Source organism: Leuresthes tenuis, unplaced genomic scaffold (genome assembly GCF_036924035.1).
Source record: "Leuresthes tenuis unplaced genomic scaffold, fLeuTen1.0.hap1 SCAF_10, whole genome shotgun sequence".
Taxonomy (NCBI): domain Eukaryota; kingdom Metazoa; phylum Chordata; class Actinopteri; order Atheriniformes; family Atherinopsidae; genus Leuresthes; species Leuresthes tenuis.
In genome coordinates this window covers 33,667,025-33,685,966 of record NW_027325364.1, presented here as the reverse complement: position 1 = coordinate 33,685,966, position 18,942 = coordinate 33,667,025, and the positions used below count along the sequence as shown (strand labels likewise).

At 39.3% G+C, this 18,942-nt stretch overlaps 1 protein-coding gene across 6 annotated transcripts in view; it reads left to right on the top strand.

The window, feature by feature from the left end:
- Positions 1 to 18,942, top strand: part of adgrb1a (adhesion G protein-coupled receptor B1a) — a 178,074-nt gene that overhangs the window by 142,395 nt on the left and 16,737 nt on the right. For 3 of the 6 annotated variants that reach the window (XM_072394964.1, XM_072394967.1, XM_072394963.1), the window contains exons 20-26: positions 2,716 to 2,819; positions 4,204 to 4,306; positions 4,390 to 4,540; positions 4,632 to 4,701; positions 4,994 to 5,060; positions 8,360 to 8,445; positions 17,514 to 17,612. In XM_072394964.1, the coding sequence (XP_072251065.1) occupies positions 2,716 to 2,819; positions 4,204 to 4,306; positions 4,390 to 4,540; positions 4,632 to 4,701; positions 4,994 to 5,060; positions 8,360 to 8,445; positions 17,514 to 17,612 (680 nt within the window). Of the gene's footprint in view, positions 1 to 2,715; positions 2,820 to 4,203; positions 4,307 to 4,389; positions 4,541 to 4,631; positions 4,702 to 4,993; positions 5,061 to 8,359; positions 8,446 to 10,432; positions 10,493 to 17,513; positions 17,613 to 18,942 lie in introns of all 6 variants that reach the window. The other 3 variants (XM_072394968.1, XM_072394966.1, XM_072394965.1) reach the window with 2 other exon arrangements.

Sequence of the window (18,942 nt, the reverse complement as noted above, 5' to 3'; positions counted from 1 at the left end):
TTCTTGCAGTCTGCTTTAAAGCAGCTGTGAATTATACCAAGGAGCCAACCTCTTCTGACTGATTACCTTCCTTTTCAGAGGGGCAACATTGTCCAGTGTTGTACGCATTGAAGCTGTCAACAAGAGAGTCAAGTTCTACTGGAGTAACATTTAGGTAGCCGTCCTCTGTCATATCAGCACATGGCAGTGAAGAAAAGGATGATGAAATCAACTCTTTAAATCTGGTTACAGCATTCTCTGACAGACACCTTCTATATGTAGAATTCTTCTCAGAAACCGTGTCAAGTAATGTAAATTCAAAAGTTATGAAAAAATGGTCAGACAAGACAGGGTTATGAGGGAACACTGTTAACTGTTCACTCTCAATGCCATAAGTCAGCACAAGGTCAATGGTATGATTAAGGCAGTGAGTAGGTCTGTGAACACTGTGAGAAAATCCAATAGAGTCTAATATAGAATTAAAGTTAATATTTAGGCTGTCATTTTCAACATCTATATGAATATTAAAGACACCCACTACAATGACTTTATCTGTACTCAGCACTAACTGGGATAAAAACTCTGAGAATTCAGACAGAAACTCAGAATAAGGGCCAGGTGGACGATACACAACAACAAACACAAGAGGTTTTTGTGATTTCCACTTTGGGTGGGAAAAACTGAGAATCAGAGATTCAAAAGAGCTAAAACTAATCTTGGGTCTAGGACTGATTAGTAACCCTGATCTGAAGATAGCTGCCACTCCTCCTCCTCTACCTGTGGTTCTAGGAACATGAACATTTAAATAGTCAGAGGGAGTTAATTCATTAATGCTAACATGATCCTCCTGCTGCAGCCAGGTTTCTGTAAGACAAAATATATCAATATGATGATCACAGGTCAAATCATTCACTAACAGAGACTTCGAAGGGAGAGATCTAATATTCAGCAAACCATATTTAATAGTTTGATGTTTTTGTTCAGTTACATTTGTATTTTTTGAGGTTTTCTGGTTTTGCTCCTCTTTTGCTCATTAATTTATTTAATTTGGATGGTGTAGGAGCAGACAGTCATTATGGGGTTCATCAGGTGAGAAGCCGCAGAGAAGTGAGAAGGATGCAGAGTTGCAAGATACAACTCTGCATCCTGGTCTCAACCCTGGGTTGTCATGTTTTTGGATGACTAATAAATTGGTCCATATTTCTAGAAATGAGAGCCGCTCCTTCCAAAGTGGGATGGATGCCGTCTCTCCTCATCAGACCAGGTTTTCTCCGGAAAGATTGCCAATTATCTATGTAGCCCACGTTGTTTGCTGGACACCATCGAGACAACCAGAGATTGAATGAGGACATGCGGCTAAACATGTCATCACTGGTCAGATTTGGCAGGGGTCCAGAGAAAACTACGGAGTCCGACGTTGTTTTAGCAAAATTACACACCGATGCAACATTAATTTTAGTGACCTCCGATTGGCGTCATTACAGCTGACGTGAATAACTATTTTACTGTATTTACGCTTATCCTTAGCCAGCAGTTTTAAATAGGATTCTATGTCGCCCGCTCTGGCCCCTGGAATACATTTGACTATGGTGTCTCTAAAACCACGTTTCTGACTATAGAGCTGCCAATTACCAGGGTTTTGTCCTCAGCGGGTGTGTCGCTGAGTGGGGAAAATCTATTTGAAACGTGGACAGGTTGATGGTGAACCACGGGCTTGACTTTAGGACTATGACTCCTCTTCCTGACAGTTACTCAGCCAACCTGGGTCATCAGATTTTTAGAATTATAACAGTGAGAGCTAGTGTTGCATGCTCGATGATTTGGTCACTCATGTGAAGCGTGATGTTGAAAATATTCAATTTTAACTTTATAAAAAATGCAGATGTCTTTATAGTCAGCATAAGAAAAAAGTGTGCAATCCAATCAGAAGCACAATTCCAATGGTCTGTTTAATAATTGAGCTTTGAACTGACATAAATTGAAGGATGACAATCTTTAACTGGCAGCAAATGAAGGTAGGCCTACTACCTTTATATCTGTTGACCCAAGAAAAATGATCAATGGTCATCATTAATCATGAATAAATGGAAATGGAGGGAGGATGGAATATAAAAGGAAGAGTAACAAAGTTAACACATCCTGTTTCATCCATGATTATGTCCACAGTCCTTTTCTAACCAAGTGGTCAAAGAAAGCTTCTCTGACCTTCACAGAGTTCTCATTCAAACCACATAGTGTTGGAAACCCCAGCATCATCATTTACCCTGTCCCTGACATGAACAACTTTACTCATTATTGTTATATACCTGTTTTGAATTCCCAATACTTTATTGTAAGTGTATGGACATTTCTTATTTTCTTGTTTTAAATTTTGATTAAACACTTGAGATACAGTGTCTGGTGAACTTTGACAACCTGAAATAAAAAAAACACTTAACTGATAACAGGGAAAATCTAGCCCACTGCATTTGAACCATAAACAATCCTGACTGGTGGATTCCCAACAAACCTTCTCTGCTGGCAGCTCCTGTTAAAGTCCCTACAGTTCTGAAAGACTCTGACACATGTTCTGTCTGCCTCTGCGCTGCTTTTCCTTTTTCACTTTACGTATTTTAACTATTGTGTGTAAATATCTAAGATCAGGTAGACACAAGCTTCCAGTGTTCAGCCATTGTATTTTGATTGCATCATAAAGTCTACTTCTTTCACATTTCTCCTCTGTCCTATTACTTTCAGAACATGGACAAAACACTGCTTCCATCTGTAACACTGATTGTGGGCTGTGGAGTGTCTTCACTTACTCTGCTGCTCCTCATCATCATCTATGTGTCTGTGTGGAGGTAAGGTGATACAGTTTGTATTAAAGACATAAGCACCTGTCTGTGATTCTTGCAATGTGGACTTCAGTGGCTCAGTCAGTTGAAGGACATGGTCTGACATGCATCTGTCGGAGAGAGGCAACTGTCACTAAAAGTTAGAACAAACAAGGCAGATGACCAAAAAAAAAGTTATTGAAAGCTATAGTCACTTCTTTACTCCTTTACATAAACTATTGGGACAGTTGTTTTTCACAGTGCTGTGAGTGGTCACAGACTACACAACAGCCAAGTCAACAGTAGTTGGTGATAGCGTATAGCACATCTACCACTAAATAGAAAGGAAAAAGTTGAACCAAGTCACCAGGTTCAGACTGCTTGTAACCAAAGCAGTTGGTAGTTTGCCAGTTTCACAGTGCCAGTGGTCAGCTGTGGAAATATTTAAACCAGCTTAGAGAGACAGGTCATTAGTCACTCCTTGAAAATGCACAGCCAAGACAAGAGATGATCCAGTGAGCTGCAACATATTACCACCGAGATTGTAGAAGTTCTAATTGACTATTGAAGGCCACTCAGTTACCTTTGCCGGCTTATGTTTGGATCTGCCACAGCCTTCAGCAGGGATATAACCTCCTGCTACAAGAATAGAAAATCTGCTCTATAGTCTTGATATTGGCTCCTTTACTGCAGCATGTACACTACATTGCCAAAAATGACTCACCCATCCAAATAATTAAATTCAGGTCTTCCAAGCACCTCGGCATGCAGACTGCTTCTACAAACATCTGTGAAAGAACGGCTCCTCTCAGGAGCTCAGTGAGTTCCAGAGTGGTACCCTGATAGGATGCCACCTGTGCAACAAGTCCAGTTGTGATATTTCCTCGCTACTAAATATTCCACAGTCAGCTGTCATTGTTATTCTAACAAAGAGGAAGCGATTGGGTTCGACAGCAACTCAGCCACAGAGTGGTGAGCCACGTAAAATGACAGAGTGGGGTCAGCGGATGCTGAGGCGCATAGAGCACAGAGGTCACCAACTTTCTGCAGAGTCAATGGCCACAGACCTCCAAACTTCATGTGGTCTTCAGATTAGCTCAAGAACAGTGCATAGAGAGCTTCATGGAATGGGTTTCCATGGCCGAGCAGCTGCACCTATTTTTCTTTTAATTGGCTCTGCATGAATTGGGCCAATCTGGAATTTAATACATTTGATTTGATTGGATTATGATTGTACGAGAATGAATTGGATTCTAATTGGCTTGAATTGGACTGTATCTTTGAAGTGCCTTGAGATGACTTTGATATGATTTGGTGCTATATTAATAAAACTAAACTGAATTGAATCAATCATTTCTATAATTTAGAGAATAGCTTTTAATACAATACAGTTTCTTTGATCTTCCTGCAGGTACATTCGTTCTGAGCGCTCCGTCATCCTCATTAACTTCTGCCTCTCCATCATCTCCTCCAATGCCCTTATTCTCATTGGACAGACACAGACAAGGAATAAGGTAAGAACCAACCAGAAGCTCTGTCATGTGTCCACAGTGTTGTGCCTTGCATACATTCATTAATACCAGTCCTGTTCTTTCAGGTCTTATGCACCCTGATTGCAGCATTCCTTCATTTCTTCTTCCTGTCCTCATTCTGCTGGGTTTTGACGGAGGCGTGGCAGTCATACATGGCTGTGACAGGCCGCCTCAGGAATCGCATCATACGCAAGCGCTTCCTGTGTCTCGGCTGGGGTGGGCTTCCTCATTGCTGTTCACAACTTGTTCTTTTCTTCTGGGTTCTCACTTCCTCTGTGTTAACATCCACATGTTTGTTTCCTCACAGGTCTCCCTGCTCTTGTTGTAGCAATCTCAGTGGGATTCACCAAGGCAAAGGGATATGGAACACCAAGCTAGTAAGAATGTTTTCACATGGATGTACCATTGTGTACCTCTTCACCTTTAACTATTAATGCTAGGATATTTTACATGGGTGGATGCTTATGTTGACAGCATAATTAACCTCTCTCTTCTTCTGTTTCATCTATTTTTTACTATCCTTATTCTTGTCATGCATACACTTCTTTCACCATGTTCCTCTCGATACAATCCTCTATGTTCCTGCCCCTTCCCTGCCTCATACCTTCCCCATCTTCACTTCTTCTAATCATACTTCTCCACATCTGCGTCTTCCTGCTCCTCTCATAGCTGCTGGCTGTCTTTGGAAGGAGGTCTTCTCTATGCATTTGTTGGACCTGCTGCAGCTGTAGTCTTGGTATTTTCTCTTCATCTCAAGTCTGTGTTTATTGGCTGTTAAAAGTTCACCATTTGCAGTAGCTTCCATCATGTAACAGACACCCTTAAGTCTGCATGTTTTCATCCAGGGTCTACGTTTAGAATATGAATATATATATATATATATATATATATGCAGACACACACACACACATATATATATATATTTATACAAATATATATATGTATATATACACCATTTAATAAAACACAATATCCGATGGATGTACAGACCAAGCCACAGAAATTTAAACCACTGCGTTCACATGATTGAGGTATTTTATGTTAATGGTGCTACCTTGTTATAATTTAGCTGTGTTTATGTTGTTTTGTTATCTCCAAAATACTGACTCGGTTTAACAGTAAACTAATTAATTTCAAAGCTGCTAATATACCACACATACTTACACCCTTTTCTGCCTCCCACTTCTTTACTTCCTTGTTACTAGTCACTGCCTTTCTTACTTCCTGTTTTACTTCTTCAGGTTTTCTCTCTTCTTCTCTGCCTCCCTCTGAAGCAGTTCTCTTTGCTTCCCCATCTTCTCCTCTCATTACTTATTTCCTTCTTAACTTGTTGTTATTCATTTTTACTATTTACTTCCTCTTTTACTTCTCTACTTCTCCCTCAGTGTTTGTCCATTCCTCTCCAAGCACACTCCCTCCTGTTTCCAGTCTTTCTCTTTTCCTTATTTGTCTAATTGTTGATATGCTGTTTTTCTTTTTTTTATATTTCTTTACTTCTTGCTGTCTTCCTTCCTCCACTCGTTGTGTCCACCTTGCTTCGGTAGACACAACCCATCTTTCTTTTTTGCGTCATTACTCCTTTTCCCGCTGCTGTTTCCTTTTACCCCACGTCTCTCTTTTCTTCCAGGTATCTTCCTTTCTTTACTCTATCCTTTCCCCCTGGCATGTTTGTTGACCTATTTTCTGTCCCCTCTTATTTCCTTTTATCCCTGCTTCTGTTTTTTGTTTCGCTTCATTGTTACCCTCCTTTGGTTTCTATTGCTATGATGTCTTTATTTCCATCTAATACATTTGAATTCTTAATTTTTTTCACCTATTTTTCTTCCCAGAAGTATTTTGTGGCTTTTTCTTTGACCTTACATAATTGGCCCTGAAGACTTTATTATCTATTAAAAATTTGTAAAATTTCTTTATGTATTTCTAACTTGTTTGGTTGTATTAATATCTCTACATCTGCTTAGCAAAAAACATAATCCAAATGAAAGAGTTACCTTAAGTATAGTTTAGTATGATAGCTGTATAATTCCTAAGTAAGCTTTGCACCATTACTTTTTTTTTTTTTCGCTCACTCTATGGCTAGAAAAGGTGTTCAGCCACATTGGCATTTTTCCTGTTTTGTTGCCTTACAGCCTGGAATTAAGATGGATATTTGGGGAGGGGGAGGGGGGGATCATTCAATTTACACAGCATGCCAACAACCAGATGCAACAGGATACGAAATGTGTAGTATTGTGAAGCAAAAATGAATAAAATAAACTAACAGAAAACTTGAGCATGCATAACTATCCAGCCTCCCAAAGTCAGCACTGTGTAGAGCCGCCGTTTCTCTCTTAGCGTGTGTTTCTATGAACATGCCACTTCTTACCACTGGGGTTTCTGCCCATTCTTCAAAGCAAAACTGCTCCAGCCTCTTCAAGTTGGATGTGTTGTGCTGGTGTACAGCAATGTTTAAGTCAAGTCACAGATTCTCAGTTGGACCTTTCATCAGGCCAACACAATTAAACGTTTCCCTTTAAACCACTCGAGCGTTGCTGTAGCAGTATGCCGAGGGTCGTTGTCCTGCTGGAAGGTGAACCTACATCCCAATCTCAAAGCTCTAAAACACCCTAAAGACTAAAACAGGTTTTCTGCAAGAATTCTTCTGTATTTAGCACCATCCATCATTGCCGAATTTCTGAGCAGTTTCCCAGTCCCTGCTGATGAAAGACATCCCCACAGCATGATGCTGTCACCATTGTGCTTCACTGTGGGGATGGTATTGAGTTTGCACTAGGTGTAGAGTTTTCCCTGAGGAGAAGGTGAATTCCAGTCTCACTTGACCAGAGGACTTTCTCAAGCCCTCCTTGCCCGGTCTTTGAGTTCTGGTGGATGGCCCTCATTAGGCAGGTTTGTTGCCACATTCTTTCTGTTTTGTGATGATCGATCATTCTTTAATGATGATGCCCCATGCGATTATTAAAGCTTAGGATATTTCTTAAAGCCCAATCCTGACTTATACTTGTATCCCCACCCCACCACACCACATTCAAATGGCATGTTCTGATGCAAATGAAAAAAGAAATAAGGAAAAATGCAAAAGGGGCTGAATACCTTTGTAAGCCACTGGGTGTCATGGCCATATAAAATAACACATTTATGCCTGGCAAATGTTACTTTCAATCACATTTTACTTTTGTAACAAAGTAGAGCTGAATATAAATGTACCTGCCGCTCCAAATGCAGTGTCCATGGATTAAGTTTAATAATTCAATCCTAAAATGTACCAATATAGAAAATAATGGGGTCAGCAGCAGTTGTACACCTGGATAGAATACCCATAGTGTAGTAATTATTCCACTGTCTCACAGCTGCAGCTCCAGTTCTTATGTTCAGCCTGGAATAGAGTCAGGCCTACATCACAGACATAACTTTTGGCAGAGCACGCACTGCAGTGTGTTGGCAAAGCTTTCATTAGCCAGAGTTCCAGTGATTCACATCTCAGTTCTTCATTCCCATCTACAAGTCAAAAGCTTATTGTAGATGTCGTTTTTGCTTCTCTAATAAAGACCCAGTGTGCATGTGCAGGTTGTAGTCACACTGGGGGCTCCGCTCACTTAAAGCAGCATCAGAGCGATTTGTACAAGACACTTTCATAGACGTGAATTCTCATGGCAGTAAAATTGTAGGAATCACTAGAACGATAAGCCACCACCTCTGTTTTCATACAGCTCATTGTTTATGTCTGATTTAGTCTCTCATCACATACTTTTTATTCAAAAAGTGTTTTATATCTCAGCAATTCATTCATCCTCACTATTTTCATATCTTTCATGCTTCATTTGAGGCTCGCCACTAAAGTTTAATATATCATAGCACCCTTTCATTTATATGGCATGTGTGCTGTGACACATTTATGCTGTGATCATTTTGGCATGATGGACATCATCACTATTGCCTCCCACCACCATCATCATCACCATCATCACCAGCTTTATGTTCTGAAATAGTGAAACTGCCTTTGCTGTGCTTTAATCCTGTGCCTCTTCTCTTTGGCAGGTTAACATGGTTATTGGAATTCTCGTTTTTAACAAACTGGTGTCCAAAGACGGCATTACTGATATGACACTAAAGGAGAGGGCGGGGTATGCCTTATATCACACATCCATTTTACACAGTGACCTGTAACCAGCCTGTAACCAGCCTTTAAAATTGTCCATGACCATCTAACTGTGGGAAAATGAGAACAGATGGAAAAATTTTGCAGTATGACTGAATACGTCTAAAATAAGAAACCAAAGAGTAATCTATCTTCTCATGTGACCGTTCACAAAACATGTTCTGAGTGAGCTAAATGGATGACAGAGCACGGAGGGCTGGCTGGTTATTGGTCCTGCACAGACTGAGCAAGATGATGACTCATCTCATTGCTTTATTTTACATTTCAAATGTGTCGTGTTCTCCTTCAACTGCTCTTTGTTTGCAGGTGTTGCTCTTGATGTAAAGTTCTGTAACTCCATCTGTCTTTTTTCTCCTGTTTGGCTGTTTCTTGTAAGGGGAAGCAGGGCTATAAAAATCACTCAGAACTGAAAACATTGTTTTTTTTACTGCTTGGGCTTTACATCTCTAACTCCAGCTTACAGTTAGTTTTTTTAATGGTATGTTCAAATATTTTGTTCCATTTTCACATCTCAGTAAACACTTTTGTGTGTATAATGTGTAAGTGGTATAAGTCATGGTCAGGGTAACTGAGATAAAAAAACAAGTACCGTATTTTTCGGACCATAAGGCGCACTTAAAATCCTTTAATTTTCTCAAAAATCGACAGTGCACCTTAAAATGCGGTGCACCTAATGTAAGAAATTATTTCTGGTTGTGCTTTCTGACCAAGAACTCATTTTATGTGGTACACGGCGCTCAAAAATCTGTCAAAATATTTTAGCACTACCTTGGTAAGATACAAAGCTGCACTGCTTGATGGATTGAGCATTACGGCCACCGTAGTCACGAGCCTCGTGGAGTAATACGATCTGTGCTTCGACATTAAGGTGTGTGCATTCATTCATTCATTTTCTGTACCCGCTGCCCTAAAAATGGCTCCTGTTAAGAGACATGCTTACGAAGTGGATTTCAAACTCAGCTCTATCAGTCACGCAGTACAACAATAAAGTTTCACTTATCTGAGTTTTGTTTCATTTAATGCGCCTTATAACCCGGTGCGCTTTATGTATGAAAATAGACCCGTTAGCAGTCAATCATTGATATTGCACCTTATAACCCAGTGCGCTTTATAGCCCGAAAAATACGGCAATGATAAATTACATTGGTTGTACTTAATTGTAATTGTTTTTTATTAGTGTCGACTGCAGATGCGGCATGTTATGATAATTAGGGAATTAGTTCAACAAACTAGCCTTATTCTTACTAGTGAGGGGCTGATATCAGCCTTTTCTCAAAGGAACACTCTAGCATTTTGGAAAACACAAGTAGGTATTGCTGAAGCCGAAGAGTTATAAAGATTTAGATTTTATTTATTTGTACCTGATGAGACAGAAAACACTTTGAGTAAGGAGAAACTATTTGGGAAAAATAACAACAACAAAGAATGGCATATTTGCAATAAACTGGCCAATTATGGCTATTGGACCTCAACTAATACCTCTGTCAGTGTGACACATCTGCACCATATTTCTGGCATCCTGTGATGCATGTCAGATGGTGTGACTCAGGCAGTGAGTGTTGCATCATTGCAAAGCCTCCTCCTTACACTACCATACTGTAATAGAAAGCATCGGTTATAGGCAACAAACATAACCAAAATGCTGGAGTATTCCTTTGAAAGTTGGATATAATTCAAATTCAAGAAGCTCAAAAACACACTGTGACAAGAATTCTCTGCACAGTAAACAAATTCATGTGTTTGTAAGTGTAGGTCAGACAGCAGAGGTCCCTGCTCCCCTTACTCTCCAGGCTGTTCTGTCTCCATTGGCATTGTTGCTGCATTCAAATGTTATTTTCTTATTCTCTCTACAAAATGTTTCCTTTCTTCGGTGATCTCTGTTCAGCTGTGCTTGTTTTGTTGTCTGAAATGTCATGTTTGAGTTTGCACAGAATCCCCTCTCTCTCACTCAGGGCTCTCCAATCAGGAACACATCAGTCTCAGAAGCCCCCTCACATCTCATCAGTGATTGGGTAAAAATATCTGCCCATCCCACTCTCCTTTTAATGTATGGCTACTAGCCTTGCCCATTACCAAACCAGCTGAATACTCTGGCAAGCGCCTCTGATTGGATACTATTACTTCCTGCCTATTCACCCCACTATTTCACTCTCAGTCTTGCAATTTATCTTCCCTCCTGTTAGCTGAATGGAACATAACATGTCTTGGGTCCTCACAATTTCTTTAACATCTTTAGAGGAACTGTGGCTTTTCTTCCAATAACACGTGCTAGTTGCATAGCCTAATATTAATATTTCAATGAACTTGAATGGTGTGAGATTTTTGTGTGCTTTTCATGATCATGTTTTTTTCATGGAGTGATTGTTGGAGCGACTTTCATACAGACTGTCTAACAGGAAGAGTTAATCTGAAATTAATATAGCCATTCTTTCATCTTCTGCATTTAAAAGTCAGGAATAAATATCTGACAGACTATCTGTCTATCTGTCATTTAGATACAACTTAACATGGAAAGCACAATATGATTTTGTGCATAAATTCTAACCTGAAAGTTTTCCCATAAGGCTGGAGCATAGGAAATTAAATGTTTTTTTTTACATAATACCATATCATCACAGACAGGCTCTTTAAAAGTTGCTCTATCGGCCTTATAATATCATAGAGAGAAACCCAGCAGTTCGGTTTGGTTTATTTCATACCAATTCACTCTAATATCTTAATTTATGTCAACAAGTTTCTTGAAAAAATAGAACTGTACAGAGTCCTAATACTACTCATAATATGTTTTACAACAAATTCTATTTGCAATTGAACAAGAAAAGAAGAATATTGGAAAAGTATAGAATCTTTTAGTTTTTTGTGTATATATGATAGTAACACTTTTTTCATCAATAAAATTAAAAGGATTTGTAGAAATTTTAATACTGAGTAAGAATATCATCCATCCAATTTCTATACCCTCTTAATCCAATTTAGGGTCACAGGGGGGCTGGAGCCTATCCCAGCTGTCATTGGATGAGAGGCAGGGTACACTCTGGACAGGTCGAATTAAAATATCTTGAAAAGTAGATTTTAACCTCCAAACCTACTATATATTTGACATATATATGTGTATATGTATATATATATTTCATACATAGAGAGAGAAAATAGATGTATAGCGAGATGTAACGGAATTATAGAATTACTTAACACAAAATAATTATTAAAACACAAGTCAAAACTTGAGTATCTGCTGAAATTTTGGTAGAGAGCTGAAGCTAGCGCTCCCGTGCACTTGGCCTGGAACTCTGACGAATGAGAGAACCTCCTCTGCGAGTTATCCTAGCTTGCTATGCCAATTTTCAGTTTAGCTTCGAGCTCTCAGCTGAGAGTTTCAAGCTTGTTTTCCCAATAGCTAACTCTGTTAGCACTCTGGCTGAATTACCACTTGGTTTGCTCTTAGCAGGTAAGAAGCTTGTGAGCTTGCTAAGTTAACAGGCAAACTGGCCTGGTCTTCTGAGCCAAGCTCTTGGCCATGGACTCATGAGCTTCGTCAGCTCACTGGCTGAGCAGGGAACTTGTTTGCCAAAGATCTTGACCCTTCTTAATGCGTTTGTAAGCTATAAAGAGTAAATGCATTATCATTTTGATACCTCCACCTGCATGTGATGTTGTATAGTTTAGTCTCTTCTTCTTGAGAATTGCTCTCTGGGTCAAATGTTTGCATGTGAATTACCCCAATGTCAGAAGAGCACAGTAAATAATGAGTCAGACTAAGCAGAGAAGGCCAGTGACATCAACTGGTCAGAGGAGATGTGGGTGGGCTGAAGCCATCTTGACCCTGAGAATTTTTATTTATTCATTTTTTTGTTGTGGCAACACTTTGAAATGTACAGTTTTTACTTTAAGAAGGGTACGCACAAAGAAATTCCTGCAAACCTCAATGAACAATGGGAAAGACTGAAAACATCACACAGAGAGTCATTACTTCAGTCAATTGCTTCTAAAATTGGTTTTATATTCTACTGAATTATGTTTTGGACTTAGTTTTCACTCTGCTTCTGTAATATGGCTTTGTTTCTGTTGAGTAAATAATAACATGATGTAATATGTTCTTCATCTGAGGTTGTATTTACCTCAGTTTTAGACTGGGTAAGGACCAGATTTGATTTAGTCCTGAAAAGCTTAGAATTGAAGGAGGGTAGACTTTCTTTCTTTCTTTTTTTTTGATTAAACAATCTGTCCTATTAAAGAGCAGTGGAGAACTCACTATTTAATGACACTATATTAATGAGCATAGCTCTTATCAACTCGAGAAAAATATAATCTGGGGATGCTGTCTTCACTGTCATCTCTGTGCTGTCGGTTGTGTGTGAAAGAGGAGAGGCTGCACCTTCTTACTGCAGTGAATTCAGTCAGTTCTTCCTGTTTGTTTAGCTCACGTACTCTACAGTAAAACAATCACTTAGTTGCAGCACCTAATGATGAGAAAAAACTAGAAGAATGGATGATTTAAGTGGTGCTGTTAATATTTATATAATGACTTGATCGATCAAATTCATCCGAAAATTAGATCATACACTATATTTCCAAAAGTATTCACTATTGGAAGGTGTTCCATTCATTCCCATGGCCACAGGTGTATAATTCAAAGCACGTCGGCATGCAGACTGTTTCTACAAACATCTGTGAATGAATGTGTCGCTCTTAGGAGCTCAGTGAATTCCAGCATGGCACCGTGATAGGATCCCACCTGTGCAACAAGTCTAGTCGTGAAATACAAATATTCCACAGTCAACTGCCAGTGGTGTTATGACAAAGTGGAAGTGATTTGGAACGACAGCAACTCAGCCATAAAGTGGTAGCAGAGTGGGGTCAGCAGATGCTGAGGTGCATAGTACGCAGAGGTCAACTTTCTGCAGAGTCAATCGCTACAGACCTCCAAACTTCATGTGGTCTTCAGATTAGCTCAAGAACAGTGCGTAGGGAGCTTCATGCGATGGGTTTCCATGACCGAGCAGCTTCATCCAAGCCATTCACCAAGTGCAATGCAAAGCGTCGGATGTAGTGGTGTAAAGCACGCCAACACTGGACTCCAGAGCAGTGGAGACACATTCTCTGGAGGGACCAATGACGCTTCTCCATCTGGCAATCTGATGGAGGAGTCTGGATTTGGTCGTTGCCAGGGGAACGGTACTTGTCTGACTGCATTTTGCCAAGTGTAAAGTTTGGTGGAGGGGGGATAATGTGGTGGGGTTGTTCTTCAGAAGCTGGGCTTGGCCCCTTAGTTCCAGTTAAAGGAACTATGAATGCTTCAGCATACCAAGATATTTTGGACCACTTCATGCTCCCAACTCTGTGGAAACAGTTTGGGGATGGACCGTTCCTGTTCCACATGACTGCGCACCAGTGCACAAAGCAAGGTCCATAAAGACATGGATGAGCAGTTTGGTGTGGAAGAACCTGACTGGTCTGCACAGAGTCCTGACCTCAACCTGATAGAACACCTTTGGGATGAATTAGAGCAGAGACTGAGAGTCAGGCCTTCTGTCCAACATCAGTGTCTGACCTCACAAGTGAGCTTCTGGAAGAATGGTCAAAAATTCCCATAAACACACTCCTAAACCTTGTGGAAAGCTAGACCAGAAGAGTTGAAGCTGTTATAGCTGCAAAGAGTGGGCCGACGTCATATTAATCCTATGGATTAAGAATGGGATGTTACTTAAATTCATATGCGTGTAAAGGCAGATGAGCAAATAATTTTGGTAATATAATGTATATCAAATCACGACTCACTGCTACTACTTTGTGTATACAGTCACTGCTGTGGTTCAGACTTGTGTTGATATGTTGACAAGATTACTTGCTGATAAATCTTTAATCCAACCAAAATTTTAACTAAGAAAGTTAAATTATAAATAATGTATGACATAATTTGTACTTCTATGATATCTGTTCTTCATCTATTTCTCAGTTTTCAACACCGTATTTTCTGGACTATAAGCTGCTCTGGAGTATAAGTCGCATCAGTCAAAAAATGTGTCATGAAGAGGAAAAATACATATAAATCGCATTTATTTAGAAATTTATTTCACAAAATCCAAGACCAAGAACAGAACTCGTTCATGTTGATAGTATCATCTGGTGACATGTGGTGTTCAGTTACCTGCTTTTCAATGAACTCCCAAAAACTGTCGACCTCGGCTTTGAAGTCTGCTGGCAGTTTCTGACACACTGCTGTCCGTGCTGTGATACAGAGACAGTAACACCAAGAAGGCCCGCCTGCAGAGTCATTTATATTCATCTCTTTGGCAAGTACCAGGGATGGAGACGTAACTGCACCGTTGACGAGCCTCTCCCGGCAGGACCTTGTTCAAGCACCCACCTGTGGACTCGTTTCTCTTGCTCTGGCCATCTTGATTTCAGCCCGCGATTAGCTTTCTTTGTTTTCTTCATCAGTCAGATTAACCTCTGCTTGCCTCCAATCACTCAGAAGTTTCTCACTCACCCCAAACTTTCTTTCTGCTGCTCGATTACCGTATTCAGCAGCATATTTTACCACCTGTAGTTTGTAATCTGCAGTGTAGGATTTTCTGTCTCAGTTGTCTTTAAGTTAATCTTTCAGTGGTACAGGAGCAGCACATTGTTGTCACAAGCCTAGAGTGTCCTCTCGCGGCTGTAGATAGCAATGTTTACTCCTTGGTTCATGTCAGTCAGTGTGAGTTAACATTTAAAAACATGTTCAATTATCTATATTGTCATATATAAGTCGCACCTGACTATGAAAAAAAGTGCGACTTATAGTCCAGAAAATACAGTAATATTTTCTTACTGCAGCCAAATTCAGATTTCTTATGTTTCCTGACTTTTGGTGACCCCACACATTTTCCATCCGTGTGCATCTTTGGCATACTTTACTGAGGGATGAAATGAAAAACATGTTTAATGAACCTAATTAATTTGTGCAGAATCTAATTAAGTGCACAGCGGCATCTGCATCGTGCAGGTTGGCCCAGGCTCAGGGAACAGGCCATGCCACTGAGACTCCTTTCCCCTGAAAATTAAAGATCTCATTTGCTGAGAAAATTAAAACAGACAGGAAATGCTCAATTCAAAGCAGCACAGTATGTCTCCTCCTTAACAAACACTTAAATGGTTTCAGTAATCAAGCCTGTGTATTTACAGGTTAGAGTAATAGGTTAATCAAATAATTTTACATTTAGATCAAATATTTTTATCCGTTTATCTCAGTCAAGCATTCCATTTGAGATCTTATTGTGCATGCAAAGGTTTTTGTGTGGATTACCACATGCAATATTGATGCAATGTTTGGGGACAATGGGGATATTTATTTATTTGTAAAGCTCGATGCATTTCACCCCACCCTCCCAACCAGCCACCTTTCGCCTCTCAATTCTTAAGTCCAGGGAAATTGTGTTTTAAAAGTGTTGATAGCTTTTTAATATCACTGCCTCCAGCGTACATTTAACGGCTGCCGTACCCTTTTACTAGGAATTGAATTTTTTCCATTATGTGATTTTTAATCCAGGTGTCCAGAGGTTACATAAATCGATTCCCACAGCTCGTCAGGGCTAATTTTTGTTTTGCAGAAGGCTGTTTGATAGCATATGAGTTTGTTATTTTTTATCAATCTATTTTTCTCAGTATTTTGTCTTGCAGAGGAGGGCAGTAAGTATGGCATTAGAGTTAAGCAATATGGTGTCTTTCTGATCGTACAGTACCAGTAACAATCCTTGCTTTTTTAATTGTGTAATACTGCATACAGCTATACTGACACAAATTGTATACAATATTATGTCAGTATAGCTGTAACTGTATACTACACAGTGAGTCAATTTCAGTCAACTTTAGTTTTCAGTGATCAGCAATGGGTCCATTTTATTCTTATTAATTATTTATTAATTTAGAATAACTCTGCATCGTGATAAAATGGTATCTAAAAGTATTTATTCATTGTCTGTCAGCCACACATAAAGATTGCAAATCATGCATCAGATCAGCAGAATATTAAAAATAATACAAAGAAAAAACTGCACCTTGTCATACTTTAAAGTCCAACCGTTAGAGTCCAAAGAGCTGGTTAGGTGTATGAAGTGTTATCTCCCGTTAGCTTTGTGCCGTAGCACCATACTAAGTAAGCTCTGAAGATTTAAACCAGCTATCTCTCCCTTCTCTCTCTATGACCACTCATTTCCCAAAGTTGCTGTCAGTCAGATAGTCTGTGAGCAAAATATATGTGTACTGTCCTGTTAGTAAACTTATATGTCCTTTTACTTTTCAGAAAGAATGCCTCTGAGATCACAGGCTGGTTAGATAGCTTTTTATATATATATATATATATATATATTAACTATGAATTAACCGGGAAAGTAATGGATATGGGTTTTCCTTTTCAAGTGTTGACATGGATTGATGAGGGTGGAGTCCAGATGTCTGTGTAGATTTGTGAGAATGTACTGTATATTTGAAATGTGTTTCTGTGTATAAGCCTTTGCAGTAGCTTGGGATTGCTTTTAACGAGTAGTCAGCTCAGATAGAGATCCTGCAGGGTGAGATACAGACAGCGCATCATGAGCATCGAAGCAGCAGAAAAAAATCCTGCTTGAGATGAAGCATTAAGAGAAAGCTTTGTTGGATCACGAGCAGATAAGTTGTTGGTTGGGTCAAATACTGAGAATTCACAGAGGAGTCACTGTGCCTTCAAGCCATCAAACCATCCTCTTTTGTAAAGAATCAGACATCATGTTTCATAGAAAACGTCCCGTAACAGGCCTGAAATGGCCCCACCTCCCCTGTCCCCCTGGGTCACACACAGGTCAACACAAAACACACCAAACCCCGCAGGATTGTAGCCCTGAGAGAGAGAGATTGTGCGAGAACATTGTTACTCACTGTGTGTGTGTGTGTGTGTGTGTGTGTGTGTGAGTGTTTTGCGTGTGGTCATTTGCGAACTTGCATATGTGCGAGTCTGTGTGTAGGTGCATTTGTATCTGTTTGTGTATGTTACAGCGTGTTAATTTGACTTTGCAGTCAGATGACAGTGCCACTGTACAATATGACGCTCAAATGTGCCAAGTGCGGAGTTATCTCTTCGGCTGACGTTTCCACCACAGCTACCAGTAATGCCATGTTAGTCCCACTAATTATTTTACCTTAACTCTTCTGACCTCTGTTCCTCCCTATGCTGTATGCCTCCCTTCTTCCTCACTTGATTCATTCTCTGTCTTTTATCCCTCTGTCATCTTTTCTCCCCCCCGTTGCCCTGGCAGTCAGGATTGCACTCAGAATTTAAAGGCTCATTAAACTTAAAACCTGCTTCTGAAATTAAATTGTTAACTGTATCTATGTGAATGCCAATGTGTTGATGATCGAATGCAAGAGTGTGTGTTTACGCGTGTGTGTGTGTGTGTGTGTGTGTGTTTGTCACAAAGCTGACAGTCAGGAAGGCATGTATGCAGACAGGTTGTAAACTTATTGTTGTAGTTATGCGCTTTGCTGTGATTCTTAAGACCCTAGATTGATTATGGGCTTAAATTTGTCTAAAAAAATAACTGTAAATGCAGAGAGAATTTGATCTACAAATAAGCCTTGAATTGCACACGTGTTTTTCTATCCACAAATACAAATTTCCTATTTAACTTATGTGTTGGTTTTTACAAATATATGTGTATTTGCAAATATATCATTTCCATTTGTGAAACTGAAAATTCTGTTTGTGAATCGTGACTCAGCATTTGTGGATCACCAATCACACGTTCGGATTTTTGTGACATTCTTTCCGCAAATCTGCACAGATCCACAAACAAACTGCTCGTGAGTCACAAAGTCCCATCCACCTGACGTGTCCATGTCGTTACTATGGTTACTGCTAATCAGCGATCTTCTTTCTTCGTCGTTCATAAGCCGAGCCATAGACACGTCAGTGAATAACAGTGCCATCTACTGGATGGGACTTTGTGAATCACGAGCAGTTTGTTTGTGGATCACACGTTTGTTTTTTCACAAACAGAATTTTCAGTTTCACAAATATTTTGTTTTTTTCACAAACAGAATTTTCAGTTTCACACTTTTTTTTTTTCACAAACAGAATTTTCAGTTTCACAAATGTTTTTTTTTTTTTCACAAACAGAATTTTCAGATTCACAAATGTTTTTTTTTTTTTACAAACAGAATTTTTAGTTTCACAAATGTTTTTTTTTTTTCACAAACAGAATTTTCAGTTTCACACTTTTTTTTTCACAAACAGAATTTTCAGTTTCAAAGATGTTTTTTTTTTTTTTTACAAACAGAATTTTCAGATTCACAAATGTTTTTTTTTTTTACAAACAGAATTTTCAGTTTCACAAATGTTTTTTTTATTTTACAAACAGAATTTTCAGTTTCACAAAAGTTTTTTTTTTTTTACAAACAGAATTTTCAGTTTCACAAATGGCTTTTTGTTTTACAAATGGAAATTATA